The sequence below is a fragment of the Pleurodeles waltl genome, chromosome 7 (genome assembly GCF_031143425.1).
Source record: "Pleurodeles waltl isolate 20211129_DDA chromosome 7, aPleWal1.hap1.20221129, whole genome shotgun sequence".
Taxonomy (NCBI): Eukaryota; Metazoa; Chordata; class Amphibia; order Caudata; family Salamandridae; genus Pleurodeles; species Pleurodeles waltl.
The window spans coordinates 1218293854-1218316437 of NC_090446.1; the positions used below are offsets into that span (position 1 = coordinate 1218293854).

The 22584-nt window shown below is 45.9% G+C and overlaps 1 protein-coding gene across 1 annotated transcript in view; it reads right to left on the minus strand.

Annotated features, from left to right (window-relative positions):
• Positions 1–22584, minus strand: part of FOXK2 (forkhead box K2) — a 223177-nt gene that overhangs the window by 25257 nt on the left and 175336 nt on the right. Inside the window, exon 8 of the mRNA XM_069200363.1 lies at positions 14769–14978. Within this exon, the coding sequence (XP_069056464.1) occupies positions 14769–14978 (210 nt within the window). The remainder of the gene's footprint in view (positions 1–14768; positions 14979–22584) is intronic.

The window sequence follows — 22584 nt, forward strand, 5'->3', positions numbered from 1 at the left end:
TATGGTGCTGTGGAGTTCGTGTTTGACAGACTCCCAGACCATATACTCTTATGGCTACCCTGCACTTACAATGTCTAAGGTTTTGTTTAGACACTGTAGGGGTACCATGCTCATGCACTGGTACCCTCACCTATGGTATAGTGCACCCTGCCTTAGGGCTGTAAGGCCTGCTAGAGGGGTGTCTTACCTATACTGCATAGGCAGTGAGAGGCTGGCATGGCACCCTGAGGGGAGTGCCATGTCGACTTACTCGTTTTGTCCTCACTAGCACACACAAGCTGGTAAGCAGTGTGTCTGTGCTGAGTGAGAGGTCTCCAGGGTGGCATAAGACATGCTGCAGCCCTTAGAGACCTTCCTTGGCATCAGGGCCCTTGGTACTAGAAGTACCAGTTACAAGGGACTTATCTGGATGCCAGGGTCTGCCAATTGTGGATACAATGGTACATTTTAGGTGAAAGAACACTGGTGCTGGGGCCTGGTTAGCAGGGTCCTAGCACACTTCTCAGTCAAGTCAGCATCAGTATCAGGCAAAAAGTGGGGGGTAACTGCAACAGGGAGCCATTTCTTTACACAAGCCCCCCCCAGCCCACAGGCCAGGAGACTCAGCCAACGCTGGAAGAGTCTTCCTAGTCTGTCAGGCGAGGAAGAGTAGAGGAAATGGCTGGTTTGTTGCAGGGCCTACTCTGCCTTACATCCTCCTGTTCAGGTCATTCCCTCTGGAGAACTGACCCACTTCCACAGTGATAGGACCTAGTCTGAACTGCCTCTTGTCTGTGCTTTTTATGTCTTCACCCATTCTTTCTATTTTGAGGTCCGAGGTATCCACCTCTGCTAATCTTATCTTAGCCAGGGTCACCCCTAGCTTACCCAAAGAGGTTACCCAGAGCTGGAGTAACCCCACCATGACCAACAGGGTCAGGGGGCCTAACTTGTTAGTTGGCATGGGGTCAGACCACCATGCCAAGGATAGTGCAGCCATAAAGGCTAACACCCAGCAGAGGCCACTGACAGCTGTCAGTGCCCAGAACCACACCTTTAGCTCTTCACCTACAAGGGAAGGGGCTAAGTTACAGGCTTCTTTGGGTTCAGGGTGCCTGTCTGCTGTATTAGAGTGGGGGGTTACCACATCTTGTAGTAAACACCCTTCTTCCACTCTTTCTTCTGTTAGCTGAGGAGCCACCCACTCAGGCTTAACAGTTGCCTGACTAGCCAGGACTTCTTGTGGGTCAGGTTGGACTTTATCAGAGCCATTTTTGGAGTTCTCCCCTACTGGAGCAGAATCTCCTTGGCTTGCTGTAACCTTGGCTAAAGGTTGTCCACCTTTCCTACTCTGTTTTCTTTTCTTCTTCTTCTGGGGCCTGCTTGCATTTACTGCAGAGGCAGGACTTCCAGAATCCTTGGGAGAGGACTGGCACTGGACCAGTTCCTCTCTTGAGCTCTGACTAATCTCTGGGTAGTCATTTCCAAGGAGACAATCAAGGGGGAGGTCTGTACTGACTACTACCCTTCTCCAGCTAAGAGTGCCACCCACTTCTATGGGCACTAAAGCCACAGGCCTCTTAGTGACCCTGTCTAGGCTAACTCTTACCCTGGCAGTCTCACCTGGGATGTACTGGTTTGAGAGCACCAGCCTGTCATGCACAATAGTGTGACTGGCACAAGTGTCTCTCAGGGCAGTGGTTGGGATTCCATTCACCAGTAGGTGGTGGAAGTGTCTACTTCCCTCTGGAATCTCCAACTCACCTGTTGGGCCCTGTTTCCAGTTGAAGGCTAGGAAGACCTCCTCATCTGAGGAGTCATCTCCCATGGCTACACTGGTTACCCCAGGAATTTTGTTCTGGGGTTTGTTTTTGGGACAAGAAGTGTCCTTGGTGTGGTGCCTAGACTGTTTACAGTTGTGGCACCATGCCTTAGTGGCATCCCAGTTCTTACCCTGGTACCCACCTTTGTTTTGGGTTGTGTCCTGGGGCCCACCCACCTGTTCTGGTTTTTGGGGGCCTACAGAGGACTCTTTTTCTTGGTTTCTAGTGTTACCCACTTTCTCCTGGGGAGTTTTTGTAACCCCTTTCTTTTGGTCACCCCCAGTGGAAGTTTTGGTTACCCTAGTCTTGACCCAGTGGTCTGCCTTCTTTCCCAATTCTTGGGGAGAAATTGGACCTAGGTCTACCAGATACTGATGCAACTTTTCATTGAAGCAGTTACTTAAAATGTGTTCTTTCATAAACAAATTATAAAGCCCAACATAGTCACACACTTCATTTCCAGTTAACCAACCATCTAGTGTTTTTACTGAGTAGTCTACAAAATCCACCCAGGTCTGGCTCGAGGATTTTTGAGCCCCCCTGAACCTAATTCTATACTCCTCAGTGGAGAATCCAAAGCCCTCAATCAGGGTACCCTTCATGAGGTCATAAGATTCTGCATCTTTTCCAGAGAGTGTGAGGAGTCTATCCCTACACTTTCCAGTGAACATTTCCCAAAGGAGAGCACCCAAGTGAGATCTGTTCACTTTTCTGGTTACACAAGCCCTCTCAAAAGCTGTGAACCATTTGGTGATGTCATCACCATCTTCATATTTTGTTACAATCCCTTTGGGGATTTTTAGGATGTCAGGAGAATCTCTGACCCTATTTAAGTTGCTGCCACCATTGATGGGACCTAGGCCCATCTCTTTTCTTTCCCTCTCTATGGCTAGGATCTGTCTTTCCAAAGCCAATCTTTTGGCCATCCTGGCTAACTGGATGTCCTCTTCACTGGGGCTATCCTCAGTGATTTCAGAGGTGTTGGTCTCTCCTGTGAGGGAACCAGCATCTCTGACTATTATTTTAGGAGTCAGGGTTTGAGGGACCCTGTTCTCCCTAGATAGGACTGGTAGGGGGGAATTTTCCTCCAAGTCACTATCCTCTTCCTCTGAGTTGCCACCCTCAGAGGGGTTGGCCTTTTCAAACTCTGCCAAAAGCTCCTGGAGCTGTATTTTGGTAGGTTTGGGGCCCATTGTTATTTTCTTTATTTTACAGAGTGACCTTAGCTCCCTCATCTTAAGATGGAGGTAAGGTGTGGTGTCGAGTTCCACCACAGTCACATCTGTGCTAGACATTTTGCTTCTAAAAGTTGGAATACTTTTTAAGAATCTACAACTGGTTCTAGAATCTAATTCAAACTTTTAAACTCTAAAAGACAATGCTAAACAGGGACTTAACACACAAGGCCCTAGCAGGACTTTTAAGAATTTAGAAAAATTTCAAATTGCAAAAATGAATTTCTAATGACAATTTTGGAATTTGTCGTGTGATCAGGTATTGGCTGAGTAGTCCAGCAAATGCAAAGTCTTGTACCCCACCGCTGATCCACCAATGTAGGAAGCTGGCTCTGTATGTGCTATTTCAAAGTAAGGAATAGCATGCACAGAGTCCAAGGGTTCCCCTTAGAGGTAAAATAGTGGTAAAAATAGATAATACTAATGCTCTATTTTGTGGTAGTGTGGTCGAGCAGTAGGCTTATCCAAGGAGTAGTGTTACGCATTTGTTGTACATACACATAGACAATAAATGAGGTACACACACTCAGAGACAAATCCAGCCAATAGGTTTTTATATAGAAAAATATCTTTTCTTAGTTTATTTTAAGAACCACAGGTTCAAATTCTACATGTAATATCTCATTCGAAAGGTATTGCAGGTAAGTACTTTAGGAACTTCAAATCATAAAAATTGCATGTATACTTTTCAAGTTATTGACAAATAGCTGTTTTAAAAGTGGACACTTAGTGCAATTTTCACAGTTCCTGGGGGAGGTAAGTTTTTGTTAGTTTTACCAGGTAAGTAAGACACTTACAGGGTTCAGTTCTTGGTCCAAGGTAGCCCACCGTTGGGGGTTCAGAGCAACCCCAAAGTCACCACACCAGCAGCTCAGGGCCGGTCAGGTGCAGAGTTCAAAGTGGTGCCCAAAACGCATAGGCTAGAATGGAGAGAAGGGGGTGCCCCGGTTCCGGTCTGCTTGCAGGTAAGTACCCGCGTCTTCGGAGGGCAGACCAGGGGGGTTTTGTAGGGCACCGGGGGGGACACAAGTCCACACAGAAATTTCACCCTCAGCAGCGCGGGGGCGGCCGGGTGCAGTGTAGGAACAGGCGTCGGGTTCGCAATGTTAGTCTATGAGAGATCTCGGGATCTCTTCAGCGCTGCAGGCAGGCAAGGGGGGGATTCCTCGGGGAAACCTCCACTTGGGCAAGGGAGAGGGACTCCTGGGGGTCACTTCTCCCGTGAAAGTCCGGTCCTTCAGGTCCTGGGGGCTGCGGGTGCAGGGTCTCTCCCAGGCGTCGGGACTTTAGGTTCAAAGAGTCGCGGTCAGGGGAAGCCTCGGGATTCCCTCTGCAGGCGGCGCTGTGGGGGCTCAGGGGGGACAGGTTTTGGTACTCACAGTATCAGAGTAGTCCTGGGGTCCCTCCTGAGGTGTCGGATCTCCACCAGCCGAGTCGGGGTCGCCGGGTGCAGTGTTGCAAGTCTCACGCTTCTTGCGGGGAGCTTGCAGGGTTCTTTAAAGCTGCTGGAAACAAAGTTGCAGCTTTTCTTGGAGCAGGTCCGCTGTCCTCGGGAGTTTCTTGTCTTTTCGAAGCAGGGGCAGTCCTCAGAGGATGTCGAGGTCGCTGGTCCCTTTGGAAGGCGTCGCTGGAGCAGGATCTTTGGAAGGCAGGAGACAGGCCGGTGAGTTTCTGGAGCCAAGGCAGTTGTCGTCTTCTGGTCTTCCTCTGCAGGGGTTTTCAGCTAGGCAGTCCTTCTTCTTGTAGTTGCAGGAATCTAATTTTCTAGGGTTCAGGGTAGCCCTTAAATACTAAATTTAAGGGCGTGTTTAGGTCTGGGGGGTTAGTAGCCAATGGCTACTAGCCCTGAGGGTGGGTACACCCTCTTTGTGCCTCCTCCCAAGGGGAGGGGGTCACAATCCTAACCCTATTGGGGGAATCCTCCATCTGCAAGATGGAGGATTTCTAAAAGTTAGAGTCACCTCAGCTCAGGACACCTTAGGGGCTGTCCTGACTGGCCAGTGACTCCTCCTTGTTATTCTCATTATTTTCTCCGGCCTTGCCGCCAAAAGTGGGGCCTGGCCGGAGGGGGCGGGCAACTCCACTAGCTGGAGTGTCCTGCTGGGTTGGCACAAAGGAGGTGAGCCTTTGAGGCTCACCGCCAGGTGTGACAATTCCTGCCTGGGAGAGGTGTTAGCATCTCCACCCAGTGCAGGCTTTGTTACTGGCCTCAGAGTGACAAAGGCACTCTCCCCATGGGGCCAGCAACATGTCTCGGTTTGTGGCAGGCTGCTAAAACTAGTCAGCCTACACAGATAGTCGGTTAAGTTTCAGGGGGCACCTCTAAGGTGCCCTCTGTGGTGTATTTTACAATAAAATGTACACTGGCATCAGTGTGCATTTATTGTGCTGAGAAGTTTGATACCAAACTTCCCAGTTTTCAGTGTAGCCATTATGGTGCTGTGGAGTTCGTGTTTGACAGACTCCCAGACCATATACTCTTATGGCTACCCTGCACTTACAATGTCTAAGGTTTTGTTTAGACACTGTAGGGGTACCATGCTCATGCACTGGTACCCTCACCTATGGTATAGTGCACCCTGCCTTAGGGCTGTAAGGCCTGCTAGAGGGGTGTCTTACCTATACTGCATAGGCAGTGAGAGGCTGGCATGGCACCCTGAGGGGAGTGCCATGTCGACTTACTCGTTTTGTCCTCACTAGCACACACAAGCTGGTAAGCAGTGTGTCTGTGCTGAGTGAGAGGTCTCCAGGGTGGCATAAGACATGCTGCAGCCCTTAGAGACCTTCCTTGGCATCAGGGCCCTTGGTACTAGAAGTACCAGTTACAAGGGACTTATCTGGATGCCAGGGTCTGCCAATTGTGGATACAATGGTACATTTTAGGTGAAAGAACACTGGTGCTGGGGCCTGGTTAGCAGGGTCCTAGCACACTTCTCAGTCAAGTCAGCATCAGTATCAGGCAAAAAGTGGGGGGTAACTGCAACAGGGAGCCATTTCTTTACACTTCCTCTATATGAACCCCTGTAAAAACCTCTGTATGAAGATGTGTGCAGCTGACCTTTACAATAGGAATATGTTTCACCTAAAGATTTAGAGGCTGGATTGTATTGCGGCCTACGAAAAACCACCATGAGAAGCAGGAAGGTGGAGCGCGCTCCAATGGATTTTGACTGCTTGTTGTAATTTTTCATCTTTTCTAACGCCTGATATAATTTAGTACCGAAAAGATGCTCTTTACTGAATGGTACATTTAATACTGTTTGTTGTTTCTCCTGTCTAAATCCAGAAATATGTAGCCACGCATGCCAGTGTAAAAGGACACTGGTATTGATACCTCTGGCTGCTGTATCACCTGAGTCCAAAGCACATCGTATGCAATAGATGGAAATTAACTGTCCCTCGCTAACAACTTTTTGCCCTCTTTACCTGTGCTCTTCTGGGAGGTATTGGAGTAGCTGCTCCATTTCGTTCCCATGGGCTCAACCGAATCTTGCCAGGAGTCCCTGCGTATTGGCAATATGCCAGTGATTTGCTGACCCTTGATATAGATAGGGTCTGAGGGAGGAGACTTGTATTTCTTCTTCACTCTTGGGTAAATAATACGGGCTCTAGTCGGGTCTTGAAATATATTATAAACATGTCTTAACATGCCCTTGAGCATGTGGAGGTACTGCGCGGACTTATGTGAGGCAGTTAGCATCTCAAATTAAAAATCATCCCCAATAGGACCTTTATGGAGGGGAGCCTGGTAATACGTAACTGCTCTTTCTTCTAGTTCTTGAAAAGAAGTGGTGTCATCAGGTGGGGAAGGTCTAGGTGGGTAGGCCTCAATATCAGTATCAGTGTATGTGTCTACGTCATACTGAGACCAAGAATCTATGTTGGCCTGAAAGTGTGCTGTGCCATCCCCCTTGTCTTGAGTATCCTGAAAGGAATGAGGTGAGCCTTACGGAGAAAAATCTAAAGGTTCACCATGAGAATGCTGTGGAGGAGTTTGCGGCAGTGGTGGTGGAGTGGTTGGTGGAGATGTAGGCAGGGGTGCTGATCCTCTTCCAAGTCCTTGTCCATTCTGCTGTGTTTAATTGGAGGCCTAGGTGTTTAAGGTCTCCTTAAAAGAAAGCTGTTGCTTAGATGGAGTGGAAGCAGCAGTTTTAACCAGAACTCCCCCTGTTTGCAGCTGGATATGAAGCTGCAACTGCTTAACATAGAACTGTTGCTTCAAAGTTTGGCTTTGGGTTTTTTCAGTGCCAAAGTGCTTTTAATTTCCAGTGCCGAAATTGTCAGAGCCACGGCAGGCATTCTTTTTGATGCTGTAACAGTGGGTGCCAAGTGGTATGTAGAAGGATTCAGCAACAATGGCGTTTCGCTCTGGATATAAGTGGTTATCTTCGGTTTAGGTGAAGAGTGAGGACAGGGCATCCGAAAAAGTCTTTGATGCCAGCCATGGCCAGAAGGCAGTGGCAGCTCCATCTGGTGAGTTTTTTGGGTGGCGCAGGGGGTTGTTTTACTCACTGTTTGTTGACCTGAAGGGATTTTCTGCATTTTTAAGAGTCATTTTGCCCTCGGTGAGTCCTGAATAGAAACCGCCTCCTCTTCGGCAGGAGAAGCCTCCCGGATGTCCTGCTCCTGTTCTGTGCCTGACATGCTTTCTTGGATACTTAAGATGTCGGGCGTTTTCTCAACTTCTTGCCTCTGCATTTCTCAGTGGCAGGCTCTTCTGTCTTGCAGAGTCCTTTCCGACCTAAACAACTGTCAGGCTTCACTGGTTTCTTCCCTATTTTCTGGCGAGAAGCAGAAGTTACAGACTTGATGTTGATCGGTCCGAGGGAATTTGGAGGGACACTTTGGACAGAAACAGAAAGGTGTCTGTTTCATCACACTTTCATTGTCTGAGGTGCAGGATGGAGAAAAATAGCCACCCAAAGAGTGGGGGTCTCCGAGGGCCTCGAACTGAAGATTTTTGATTCTGTAACGCAAAGGGATAAAGAGAAATGCGATCCATAATACTGACAGGGTTGGAGAGGTTTTCCCAAATGGAAGAGACGTAATACGGTCTTGAACCGGAGCTCAGAGAGAACACAACTGATCCCGACAGCGGAAGAAAATCTGAAGATGGAGTCGAGGACCATGCGCATTGCCAGCAAGAGGAGGGATCACTCTAAGTCGTGACCCATAAGACTTTTCAAACAAAAACAACTTGCAACATTCCGGACCCAACAATAGATGGCGGAATTATGCAGACCGTGTTTATCTACTGCCACACATTCCAAAAAACATACTTCACCACCCTGGATCTAGTCTCATGGAACTTAATCCTCTTACTTATCAACTAGTGGTTTTTAACTTGCAGTCCGCTAAGTGAGATTTACCAATAGGCACTTGCACTCCTATTTTACATCTTCTGGCCAATGAAACTGGCTGTTCTTACTTTACTTCGATCTTTGGAATCTGTCGAGGTCCATTTTACATGGAAAAAGGCTATGTTCCTGCAGCCTTATCATCAGACCTCTCTCCATTTCCTCTTCCTGCCAAAATCCTTGAAAAGGCAATATTCAACTCTCCTTATACCTGGATGAAAAATTCCTTCTCAATGCAACAATCAGGCTTCAGGCATTCCCACATTACAGAATTAGCGCTGATGGCCAAAACTGACCATTGCAACACCATTCAGGTCATAGTGGCTCAACAGCACTGGTTCTTTTGGACCATTCTGCAGAGCCTACAACTGTCTCACACTCCACCCTTCTATCTCAGCTGACAGATTTTGGCATCTGTAGAAAAGCTATGACATGATTCAATTCCTTTCTTTCCAAGAGAACATAGCCTGTCATGTGTTCACCCTTCTGTTACTTGTCATTCTATATCAACTGGGTCATCCAGCAGGGATTGTCCCCTCAGTCCAATATTCAACATCTATATTCCCTCCACAGCAGCCACAATTACATCCTTTGGGTTTCCTCTTATTTCAAGCCACCACAAGCATGATCTAATTGGCTAACATAGCTAACTGGATAACTACCTGGAACGCAATGGGGAAAAAAATAAACTTTTTGGGAAAGCTGTCACTGTTTACAAAATCTTTCCACTCGAACCCCTATTCATGTTATAACTGCATCTCTTGTTTAAGATCCTGTGCTTCACAGAGACCTTCCTCTGGTCTTGTCCATTTGGGCAGGAAACTCACTCATCACACACCAGACAAGTATCTTCATTCCACTGATCTAAAATCTATTCCAAATGTTGGGGACTGTAGTCTTTGGAGAATAATATTTTTCAGATCTATGTGCAGAACTTTGAAACTCTTCCTTTACACATGTACAAAACTCAATCACTTTCAAAAAGCCTCAATATTCCGCTTTGCTCCAGCACTCTTCCTTCTTAGGTCCATCACTGCTTCCTTCTCTCTCATCCTTTTCAGATTTAAGGTTTTTACAGTGCCAAGATGCCCACTGAGCAGCAGTAGCGCTCTCGAAATCTACATCTATTCACTCATGACTATACAAGAAGCCATCATCCTCAATAGCTTCATTGTTTCCACTATTGGATGAGCTGGTAACATCCACGGGAATGCCATCATCCTTTCTCGATTAGGTAGGCCTTGCCTGTGATTAAGTTGAACACGGCTGCCTAACATTTTGGGGTTTGCTGCGGGTTAAAATGCATTTGTTTTGCATGTACTGTGAACCCTAACCTAAAAAGGAGTGAAAATGCTACATGTGTGTGATGGGTATTGCTGCCATTTGCTGCTCTTTATTAATCAGCTGTCCAGATATTGGAAGACATGACTGGTGCAGATGTGGCGATTGTGTGACGTGGTGGTGGTAAGTTTGTGGTATGGAACTCTAAGCAGTATTCATGCTTAACAGACAGAACCCACTTGTCTGAGGAGATTTCCTTCAACTGTAGAGGGAATGATCTGATTTGTCCCCGAACGTGTGGTATGTGATCGGTAGATGGCAAGTTACTGATTTGCGGCTGAGGCACACTTGCCAGAGCAACCCCAACCTTCCCTGTTACTGTTGCCTTGGTAAGCACCTTGATTATAAGGGTTTGATGACCTGTTCTATAAAGTATTGAAGTTGCTAAATCCCTGTCTGCCGCATTGTGGTAGCAATTTTCACACCACCTCGTATAAGCGGTTTTCAAAATCCAATTTTGGGAGACTGTTTTCAAGGCTCCAATGGCTGTAGTGGTGTCTGCACATTTCTTGATTTTCTGAAGCATGTTATCTACTCAAGGTCCAAAGGGAAAGTTGCCATCAAATGGTACGTGATGAGGTGTTATTGGTCCTCAGGACAAAAATTCAGACATCATTATGCATGTTGTCTAAGAATGACATGTGAATTGACTCCTTTGGATGCCACACCCATGGCATACCATATTATAGTATTTGATAGTAACTTGGCACCACCCTTATCAGTCCTTTCCTCTCTACCTATATGCCTTTGGGATGTGTTTGATCAGCTATTTAAACTCATCTTAATAATAACTATTGTATCTGGAGCGGAGAATTACATAATAGGCAATACGCCACTCTGCTGTCTTCCCCACTGTAATATGCTTCCCTCCCTCCTTCCTCTTTTGGTCTTTTCTACTCACCTCATCAGGTGGTGTAGTATTCCCACCATCTTTCTTTAGCAAATGCACTTTTAAGTCACATGGACGACCAGGAATCTGTGATAAGCATGACCTTTAATATAGAAAGTTATCTGTTGCTGGTTTGTATTTCTTTTCAATTCATGCTGCCACAACATAAACCCTGATGGGTTCTTTTTAGTTCTCAATAGTGCATTTCATAATGATTTTAAGCACTGGGAGAAATCGCTTGAATCTTTCTGAGAGCATTTTCTAGAAGGAAGTTATCCTCTTCCACCACATGTAGTCTGACCCTGTGAGGGTCAGATGCCCTTTGCGTTACAGCATCATGTGTTGTGGTATTATTAGGAGGTGACACTAACTGAATATGGCTCCAGGCTGACATCTTGTGGCTCTATACTGTAGTCCTCCCACAGGCCATCCCCATGCACATATGGTTCAGGTTCAAAGTAAGGATCCAGATAGCCAGCATGGAATGAATGCACAGACTCCTGTTGCTTAACTGACCTGGATGCTCTTAAGAAATACTTGTCCAACTAAGCACTTTGTGCCGTGCCTTAGGTGGCGGTAGTACATGGTGGACTGGTGGTGGCTAGGTAGTGCGCATGAAACTGCAGCAGAGCGCAAGTGGCTTGACCAGCAATCTTCTGCTGGCTACAGTGTCATGTGCCTGCTGTTTAGGAGGGGAGCAAAAAGTTGTCCCTTGGAGCAGTGCAAGTACATTTTGTGTTTCTGGATATTAGGCACCCCCGGAACTCAACGACTGGTGAGGGTTCACTTTGTAGCAAACTCTGTGTTGACATCTTCATCTAAGTCTGTTTCAAAGCTGATTTTGAGTCCTAAGATCGACTGGTCTTCACCTTGGCATCGAGCTGCCATTTAACTGGCACTGAGGCTCAGAGCCCTTGGGTTGAGGCTACTCAGAATCCAAAGGAGACTCTTGTTGCCAAATGGGTTTGGTACTGAAGTGCTGAGCCAGACTGATGACGCTTCTAGTGTCCATTTTCAGGGATCAAAGCCAGACTCCTTCGAAAACAGTGCCCAGCCTTTAGCTGAGACTTTTTCCGAGGTCAATCCCCAGATGTTTCCTAATGATAAACACATTTTTCCCCTAGCCATCAGAGGAGAGATTTGAAGGTCTCTGTTCTCCTTGGCTTGCTGTAGGATGAGCCTTTGCCCTCACGATCTGCTCATTCGGTCTCCTAAGTGGAGAGTGGTCAGTATGTCTGTGGTTCAATGTAAAAAAAAAAAAAAAAAAAAACTATCTGAGCCAGAGTCTTTGTCCGGGAGCTCTGTGGTCTTAAGCAGAAGTGGTGAGATACTGAAGACTTCTTATAACAAACGTGTAATTGTCCATGCCTAAACACTAGATGACAGAAGTAAGCAAAGCATGTGATCTACAAGAGGACACACTACAAACCATACATTTTGCATTTGCTTCAAGGATTCTCATTATTTAATATTCAAGATTCAGTTCAAAATCTATTAGGTATACATTCTTACTTTCTAAAAGTGAGACTCTTCCAGGAGCATGAGGGGAAAAAAACCAGAAATGCTGGTCTTCATTTCTTCATTGCAGATCTGCAAGTCTGCAGCATTCAACAGACAAGACTGCTTGTAGACAAGAAAGCGCGATCCACTGGTGTTCTTTGTCAATTTGTTTCTGTAGTGTTGCCTACATGGTGTGCCCTCCTGGTCTGGGAAGCAGCAACATCCCAACAAAAGGAGCATCAAAAATAAACAATTCACACATTTTACTGTGTCGGTGCAACGACTGTCATAAAAAGTGTAATAAAAAAAACAGGCCCTCTAGCCTGCAAATAATAAACACTACATAGAAAGAGAAAAGGTATTGCCACTTTCATTTGCCATGTGAAATTGTGGCAAGCATGCCAAGTTAATCCGTGTTTCAGATTTCTTTATTGCTACTCCTGTCAGTTTTTCTGTGCCTACTTATGCTTTCCCACGTCAGGTTTATAGTGTGCAAGTGTCCCTCCTGGAACCATTAAACCTGTTCTGTCCGTTGGTTTATCTCGGAGTTCCTTAGCTTTGCCTCCCTAACTCTTGCTACCAATTCAACTACATGCACTTCTGTTTGGCCGATATTGCCTGGACTAATTCGTTTGAGAGGGCCCACTCCTTCCTCTCTCCTGTGGGCCTTCAGGTCTCATTGAAGATGGAGAATCTGATCAGTGTAAGTTATGAGCAGTTTACTGATTAGACCCTGAAATGCTAAAGGCACTGGTAATAGGGCCAATAAGCCTAGGACTCTCAGCAGACTGTACAGTTATGAAGCAAGAGTGTGGGTGATCTGACCAGGAGAGAAAAAGGTTGGGAAGTATGATGGGATGGAGAGAATTTGAAAATGCTCAAAAAGAACATTTTACATAGGAGAGTAAGGGAAGAAAAAAGTCTAAACTTAAAAAGAAATAATGTTGGACCCATGTAACAATACAACGGTACCCTAACCAAGGCAGACAACACAGGTGATCTCATATTTACTAATATACCAACAAGTTAAATTCAGGCTCAGCATAAAAACAAGGAAAATACTCCATGCCTTTTCTTAATAGTTATGGGCACAGAGGGAATCCAGTAAATTGCCCTTGCAGTATAGGGATCGAGGGATACCACCAAGTGAGGCTAAACTTCCACAGAAGACTCTTGGTAGCTGGAGTATAGAACACTAGCACCCTCACTTTGATGCACCCCAAAGAGACAAACGTATCAACTGCACCAGTGTTAGAGCAGAAGGGTGCCAGGCCTACTCCCTGTATGGACCTGATAAGGAAGAAATACCTTGCAGTCATTCCATTCAATGCTTCCTCACTGGGCCCATGGATGACCATGGGCATCGCGTGGAGACTGTGGGAAAGCCAACAAGACCAGAAGTTCTGCACCAAACAGCTAAGAGAAAAAGTAAGGGATGGACCTGCAAAACTGTGCTACATTTCATTTAGGGATGTGTTAATTCAGTAGCAAACTGTAGGACTAGCAAATTTAGTTATTTTTAAAAGAGCACATTAGCACAGTAAAGACAGTTACTAGAGACCTTATATTAAGTAAAACAATTGAACTCTGATTTGTCAAAGTCCATAAGAAACAAATTACAGAACAGCTTTGCATGAATCGCAATATAGGTTAACTGTATGAATAAACAAGCATTTGTAATGCAATAGGGTCTCGCATTTCTCAGAGTTACAGCTATTGGCAGTTGTAAACTCCCAACCGGACTTTTCTTGCCACATTAAATGGAAAAAAACAGCGCTGCTACAGTTCACTCGTAGTGAAACCGATCGGCAAAAGTGCAATTATGTACGTTACCAGTAATTAACTATGTAACAGGGTCGATGTCATGCAAAGCGCTGGCCTTCTGCCAAGTGAGATTGCGCGGCGAAAAAGATCAAAAGTAGTCCACAAACCGGACGGGAAACCGTGAGCCTTGCATGTTTTCAGTACTTGGTCACTGGGCTCCAGGAGGGCTGACCACCGGAAAAGGCATGACGTATGCATTCCTTCCACTAATGAAAGCAAGCAGATTTTGAAAGGCAAGCGCACGAACGAAGGAAAGACACTGACGTACCATGGATGGGGCTCCGAGACCTTTTCTAACTACTAAAGCATCTCGCAAGCGAAACGCATGCGAAGCAGGCTCGACCCTAAAAATGGAGTAGATCTCCGAAGATCAGTGTTGTGGATTTTAAAAACAAAAAACTATTTCAAAACAACATTAATCATTACATTCACTTTCCTACTAACACAACAGTAAATAATTGGTCCTGAAAGACTCACCTTTTTACATTTTGACCACAAAGGTGATCTGGTAGACTTAAATGGCCAGCACTTGCATGGTGCAAATGCCCAAAATGAATAATGTGCTCACAGGACTTCACTTTCGTTAGGGCAGATAGTTGTGCAGCACAAAGCCTTAAAAAGTCTAAGCCATTAACTGTGTAAATCAGCATTTGCATTTATTTTAGAACTGCACGTTTTAATTACAATGCATAATTGTTAATGTAAAGAACATTTTAAAGACTGTAGTGCTTAACCATTCAATGCAAATCAACAGGTATTGTTTCCTGAAAATGACTACAAAAAAAACAACAAGAAAAAGATTAATTTGGCAGGTTCTTACCAGCTGTAACTTGCCCTTGTATCGCTGTAGTGATGGGTACCACGTGAGTTCCGTTCTGTGTTACCGCTTTGATAGGTAGCTGGTGTTGACCCAGAGGTGCCTGCTGTAGAATTGTGACAGTATGTAGTGGAGTGGCCTGAGATGTCTGTATGATACGGTTAGCTGCTCCCAAGGTTGCATGACTAATAGCAGGAATAGGCTCCACTTTAACTGGAAAAAGATACAAAAAAAAACCAAATATAAGTTTGACAACTTGAACTCATGGCGTTTAACTTATCAAGTGGTTCATATGCAACATGGAAATACATATTTAATACACTGTACAAAATGTTGAAGTCTTTGCTTCTCACTCCTTAGAACAGGGGTCTTCAAACTTGCCTTATGGGTGAATGGTGGGGTCCATCTAGAACCTGTGTGCACACTCCACCAAATGTCTCCTTTCGTTCAGGGAGGCTGCATATGTATGCATATGGTCTTTATATAGCATGAACCCAGCCAACAGGCAGTAGTGCTCTGTACATGTTCAAAGACTAGCATAAAGTCAACAAGTAAGAGGCACAGAAAGTACACCCTCAGCAGCACAGGGACAGCCGGGTGCAGAGTGCAAACAGGAGTCGGGTTTTGTATTGAAAGCAATGGGGAGACCCGGGGGTCTCTTCAATGATGCAGGCAGGCACAGGGGGGCTCCTCGGGGTAGCTATCACCTGGGCTAGGCAGAGGGTCGCCTGGGAGTCGCTCCTGCACTGGAGTTCGGTTCCTTCAGGTCCTGGGGGCTGCGGGTGCAGTGTTGGTTCCAGGCGTCTGGTCCCTTGTTACAGGCAGTCGTGGTCAGGGGGAGCCTCTGGATTTCCTCTGCAGGCGTCGCTGTGGGGGCTCAAGGGGGTCAACTCTAGCTACTCACGGGCTCGCAGTCGCCGGGGAGTCCTCCTTTTAGTGTTAGTTTTCTGCAGGTCAAGCCATGGGCGTCGGGTGCAGGGTGGAAAGTCTCACGCTTCCGGCGGGAAACGTGAAGTCTTTAAAGTTGCTTCTTTGTTGCAGAAAGTTGCAGTTTGTTGAACAGGGCCGCTGTTCTCAGGAGCTTCTTGGTCATTTAGAGGCAGGGTAGTCCTCTGAGGCTTCAGAGGTCGCTGATCCCTGTTGGAATGCGCGCTGTTGCAGTTTTCATCGAAGTAGGGAGACAGGCCGGTGGGGCTGGGGCCAAATCAGTTGTCGTCTCCGTCTTCACTGCAGGGCTTCAGGTCAGCAGTCCTTCTTCTTTAGGTTGCAGGAATCTATCTTCCTAGGTTCTGAGGGCCCCTAAATACTGAATTTAGGGGTGTGTTTAGGTCTGGGAGGGCAATAGCCAACGGCTACTGTCCTTGAAGGTGGCTACACCCGCTGTGCCTCCTCCCTGTGGGGAGGGGGGCACATCCCTAATCCTATTGGGGGAATCTTCCTTTTACAAGATGGAGGATTTCTAAAAGTAAGAGTCACCTCAGGACACCTTAGGGGCCTTTCCTAATTATTATTGACTCCTTTTTCTAATTATCTCCTCCTGCCTTGCTGCCAAAAGTGGGGGCAGTGGCAGGAGGGGCAGGCATCTCCACTAGCTGGGATGCCCTGTGGCGCTGTAACAAAGGGGGTGAGCCTTTGAGGCTCACCGCCAGGTGTTACAGTTCCTGCAGGGGGAGATGAGAAGCACCTCCACCCAGTACAGGCTTTGTTCCTGGCCACAGAGTGACAAAGGCACTCTCCCCATGTGGCCAGCAACATGTCTGGTGTGTGGCAGGCTGGCAAAAACAAGTCAGCCCACACTGGAAGTTGGGTATGTTTTCAGGGGGCATCTCTAAGATGCCCTCTGGGTGTATTGTACAATAAAGTGCACACTGGCATCAGTGTGCATTTATTGTGCTTAGAAGTTTGATACCAAACTTCCCAGTTTTCAGTGTAGCCATTATGGTGCTGTGGAGTTCGTGTTTGGCAAACTCCCAGACCATATACTCTTATGGCTACCCTGCACTTACAATGTCTAAGGTTTTGCTTAGACACTGTAGGGGCATAGTGCTCATGCACATATGCCCTCACCTGTGGTATAGGCAGTGTGAGGTTGGCATGGCACTCTGAGGGGAGTGCCATGTCACCTTGGTCATTTTCTCCCCACCAGCACACACAAGCTGTGAAGCAGTGTGCATGTGCTGAGTGAGGGGTCTCTAGGGTGGCATGAGACATGCTGCAGCCCTTAGAGACCTTCCCTGGTATCAGGGCCCTTGGCACCAGGGGTACCAGTTACAAGGGACTTACCTGAGTGCCAGGGTTGTGCCAATTGTGGAGACAAATGTACAGTTTAGGGAAAGAACACTGGTGCTGGGGCCTGGTTAGCAGGGTCCCAGCACACTTTCAAATCATAACTTAGCATCAGCAAAGGCAAAAAGTCAGGGGGTAACCATGCCAAGGAGGCATTTCCTTACAATAAGCAAGGCCTGAGTTTGCTTTCAGATATTCATCATTTTTAACAGTCAGAATATATGTTTCAATTTTCCATTCCTTTCAAATAGATAATTTCTAGAACTAGGAAAACACCAAAGTGAGGCTAATCCTTTTAAAATCAGACGTGTATCGCTTGGAACTTATCCGTTTCACATACGTTCTAGAGTAAATCACTTCCTATTCAGTTGGCTATTTGCTTAACTGAACGGGATGCTCTTAAGAAGTACTCGTTCAACTTAGAACTCTGTGCCAGAAATGACTTGTTACTTTTTGCTCTGTCAGTTCTCCAACACCAGAGTGACTTCTGGGTAAATGTGTATATTACAAATACCTGAAAACGGCCCTTTTGGTGGCAGTAATGCCAGCTCACCCCGTAAATGAGCTGCAGGCACTTTTGATCCAGGCACCCTATACAACTTTTCCCAGACAAATTAGTGCTGAGCACTCAAGCTGGATATTGATCAGGCAGCTATGTGGGTGTAAGGAAATGCCTCGTGGGCATGGTTACCCCCTGACTTTTTACATTTTGTTGGTGCCAGTTATGATTGAAAGTGTGGTGGGACCCTGCTAACCAGGCCCCAGCACCAGTGTTCTTTCCCTAAACTGTACCTTTGTTCCCACAATTGGCACAGCCTTGGCACCCAGATAAGTCCCTTGTAAATGGTACCCCTGGTACCAAGGGCCCTGATGCAAGGGAAGGCTGCAGCATGTCTTATGGCACCCTGGGGACCCCTCACTCAGCACATGCACACTGCCTCACAGCTTGTGTGTGCTGGTGGGGAGATAATGACGGTGTGACTTACCTATGCCACTGCTTGTGGCATAGGTAAGTCACACCTCTAGCAGGCCTTACTGTCGGAATGGAGTCCGATCCATGAAGCTTCCATGCGGTTGGCCCGACCAGGCCCAAGCTGGGCGCGCGCACCCGACGGGCGAGTAGAGATGTTTGTTCCGACGGTACTGAAGTGTCGATAGAAGGTGTAACGCGATCGAAACCATACCGACGAGAAATGAAGTGTTTTCAAGGTTTTCCGAATCGAAACTATCGGAGCAAATGGAAACACGTCCGAACCCGATGGCGGAAAGAAAACAATCTAACATGGAGTCGATGCCCATGCGCAACGGAGCCGAAGAGGAGGAGTCTCCCGTGACTGGAAAACACTTCTTCGAAGGAAAACAACTTGTAACACTCCGAGCCAAACACTAGATGGCAGAAGTATGCACAGCATGTGTATCTGCAGCTACACATGCCATCAAACATATATGGAAAATGTCACTTACCCAGTGTACATCTGTTCGTGGCATGAGACGCTGCAGATTCACATGCTGTGCATATCCCGGCATCTAGTGTTGGTCTTGAAGTGTTACGAGTTGTTTTTCTTTGAAGAAGTCTTTTCGAGTCACGAGACCGAGGGACTCCTCCCATTTCAGCTCCATTGCGAATGGGTTTAGACTCCATCTTAGATTGTTTTCCCCGCAGAGGGTGAGGTAGGAGTTGTGTATATAGTAATAGTGCCCATGCAATGGAGTATGTATGTACATAATGTGATTAAGTGTTATAATTACGAATTTACAAATGTACAAGTTTAACTTTAATCAACTTATAACGGCTACAGGCTCCCGGGGAGGTGGGAGGGCGCATGTGAGTCTGCAGCGTCTCATGCCACGAACAGATGTACACTGGGTAAGTGACATTTTCCGTTCGATGGCATGTGTAGCTGCAGATACACATGCTGTGCATAGACTAGTAAGCAGTTATCTCCCCAAAAGCGGTGGTTTAGCCTGTAGGAGTTGAAGTTGTTTGAAATAATGTTCTTAGTACTGCTTGTCCTACTGTGGCTTGTTGTGTTGTTAACACATCCACGCAGTAATGTTTAGTGAATGTATGAGGTGTAGACCATGTGGCTGCCTTACAGATTTCTGTCATTGGTATATTTCCTAGAAAGGCCATTGTGGCGCCTTTCTTCCTAGTGGAGTGTGCCTTTGGTGTAATAGGCAGTTCTCTTTTAGCTTTAACATAACAGGTTTGAATACATTTAACTATCCATCTGGCAATGCCTTGTTTGGATATTGGATCCCCTGTATTAGGTTTTTGGTAAGCTACAAACAATTGTTTTGCGAAACTGTTTAGTTCTATCAATGTAGTACATTAGAGCTCTTTTTATGTCTAATGTATGTAATGCTCTTTCAGCTACAGAGTCTGGTTGTGGAAAAAACACTGGGAGTTCCACAGTTTGGTTTAAGTGGAACGGTGATATAACTTTTGGCAAAAATTTGGGATTTGTGCGTAGAACCACTTTATGTTTGTGTATTTGTATAAAGGGTTCCTGTATGGTAAAGGCTTGTATTTCACTTACTCTTCTGAGAGATGTGATAGCTATTAGGAAGGCTACTTTCCAAGTTAAGTATTGCATTTCACAAGAGTGCATGGGTTCGAATGGTGGACCCATGAGTCGCGTTAATACAATATTGAGGTTCCACGAAGGAACTGGTGGTGTTCTTGGTGGAATGATCCTCTTCAGACCCTCCATAAATGCTTTTATGACTGGGATTCTAAATAGTGAAGTTGAATGTGCAATTTGCAGATAAGCAGAAATTGCTGTGAGATGTATTTTTATGGACGAAAAAGCTAAGTTAGATTTTTGTAAGTAGCTTACAATGTCTTTAGCGGACGCGTGTAATGGTTGAATTTGATTATTATGACAGTAATAAACAAATCGTTTCCATTTATTTTGTTGCAATGTCTTGTAGTAGGTTTTCTAGCCTGTTTGATGACCTCCATACATTCTTGTGTAAGGTCTAGATGTCCGAATTCTAAGACTTCAGGAGCCAGATCGCTAGATTGAGCGATGCTGGATTCGGGTGTCTGATCTGTTGTTTGTGTTGAGTTAACAGATCTGGTCTGTTTGGTAGTTTGATATGAGGCACTACTGACAGGTCTAGTAGTGTTGTGTACCAAGGTTGTCGTGCCCAAGTTGGTGCTATTAGTATTAGTTTGAGTTTGTTTTGACTCAATTTGTTTACTAGATACGGAAGGAGTGGGAGAGGGGGAAAAGCGTAAGCAAATATCCCTGACCAACTCATCCATAACGCAATGCCCTTGGAGTGAGGCTGTGGGTACCTGGATGCGAAGTTTTGTCATTTTGCGTTTTCTTTTGTTGCGAATAGGTCTATTTGCGGTGTTCCCCAGTTTTGGAAGTAGGTTTGTAGTATCTGTGGATGAATCTCCCATTCGTGGATCTGTTGGTGATCTCGACTGAGATTGTCGGCCAACTGGTTTTGAATTCCTGGGATGTATTGCGCTATTAGGCGAATGTGATTGTGAATCGCCCAATGCCAAACCTTCTGTGCCAAGAGACACAGTTGTGATGAGTGTGTGCCTCCCTGTTTGTTTAAGTAATACATTGTTGTCATGTTGTCTGTTTTGACAAGAATGTATTTGTGGGCTATTAGCGGTTGGAATGCTTTCAACGCTAGAAACACTGCTAGTAGTTCTAGCTGATTTATGTGAAGTTGTTTCTGCTGAGTGTCCCATTGTCCCTGGATGCTGTGTTGGTTGAGGTGTGCTCCCCACCCTACCATGGAAGCATCTGTTGTGATCACGTATTGAGGCACTGGGTCCTGGAAAGGCCACCCTTGATTTAAATTTACATGATTCTACCATTGTAGCGAGGTGTGTGTTTGGCGGTCTATCAACACTAGATCTTATAGTTGACCCTGTGCTTGTGTCCATTGTGTTGCTAGGCACTGTTGCAAGGGCCACATGTGTAATCTTGCGTTTGGGACAATGGCTATGCATGAGGACATCATGCCCAGTAGTTTCATCACTAATTTTACCGGATACTTCTGGTTTGGGTGCATGCTTTGTATTACGTTTTGGAATGCTTGTACCCTTTGTGGACTTGGAGTGGCAATCCCTTTTTTTGTGTTGATTGTTGCTCCTAAGTATTGTTGTATTTGATATGGCTGTAGGTGTGATTTTTGGTAGTTTAGTGAGAAACCCAGTTTGTGAAGGGTTTCTATGACGTATTTTGTGTGTTGAAAACACTGTTCTTGAGTGTTGGTTTTGATTAACCAATCGTCCAGATACAGGAATACGTGTATGTGCTGTCTTCTGATATGTGCCGCTACTACTGCAAGGCATTTTGTAAATACCCTTGGTGCTGTTATCCCGAATGGTAACACTTTGAACTGGTAATGTACTCCTTGGATTAAAAACCTTAAGTATTTCCTGTGTGAAGGATGAATGGTCATATGGAAGTACGCATCCTTAAGATCTAAAGTTGACATGTAGTCTTGTTGTTTGAGCAAGGGGATTACGTCTTGAAGTGTCACCATGTGAAAGTGATCTGATTTGATGTAAATATTTAGTGTTCTGAGATCTAAGATGGGTCTCAGAGTTTTGTCCTTTTTGGGTATTAGAAAATACAGGGAATAAACACCTGTTCCTTTTTGATGGTTGGGTACAAGTTCTATTGCGTCTTTTTGTAACAACGCTTGAACTTCTATTTGTAATATATCTAAGTGCTGTTTGGACATGATGTGTGTTCTTGGAGGCACATTGGGTGGTAATTGTTGAAATTCTATGCAATAACCATTTCGGATAATGGGTAGGACCCACGAGTCTGTTGTTATTTACTCCCAATTCTGGTAATAATCTGTGAGTCTCCCCCCCACTGGTGTTGTGTTGGGGATTTGAGACAGTGAAGTCACTGTTTAGTTTGAGGTGTCTTTGGGTTTGGAACTTTCCCCTAGCTTTCGGGAACTGTCCGCCTCTGTATTGTCCCCGAAATCCTCCTCTTTGATACTGGGCCTGGTTTGTGAGGTTGTGTGTTCTGTGCTTTGGGCCCGAAACCCCCCTCTGAATTGTGTCTTCCTAAATGTGCCTCTGCTATGTGGGGAGTAGAGCGCGCCCATGGCCGTATCAGTGTCCTTCTTCAGCTTTTCTATAGCTGTGTCCACCTCCGGAGCAAAAACAACTGCTGTCCATTAAAAGGCATACTAAGCACAGCCTGTTGGATCTCTGGTTTAAACCCGGAGGTGCGTAGCCATGCGTGTCTCCGAATAGTGACCGCTGTATTCACAGTTCTTGCGGCTGTGTCCGCTGCATCCATCACCGATCGTATCTGGTTGTTTGAGATACTTTGGCCCTCTTCCACCACTTGTTGTGCACGCTTTTGGAACTCCTTGGGCAGATGTTCTATGAAGTGCTGCATTTCATCCCAATAAGCTCTGTCATATCTTGACAATAAAGCTTGTGAATTGGCAATGCGCCATTGATTGGCCGCTTGTGCTGCCACTCTCTTTCCCGCTGCATCAAACTTTCGACTTTCTTTGCCGGGTGGTGGTG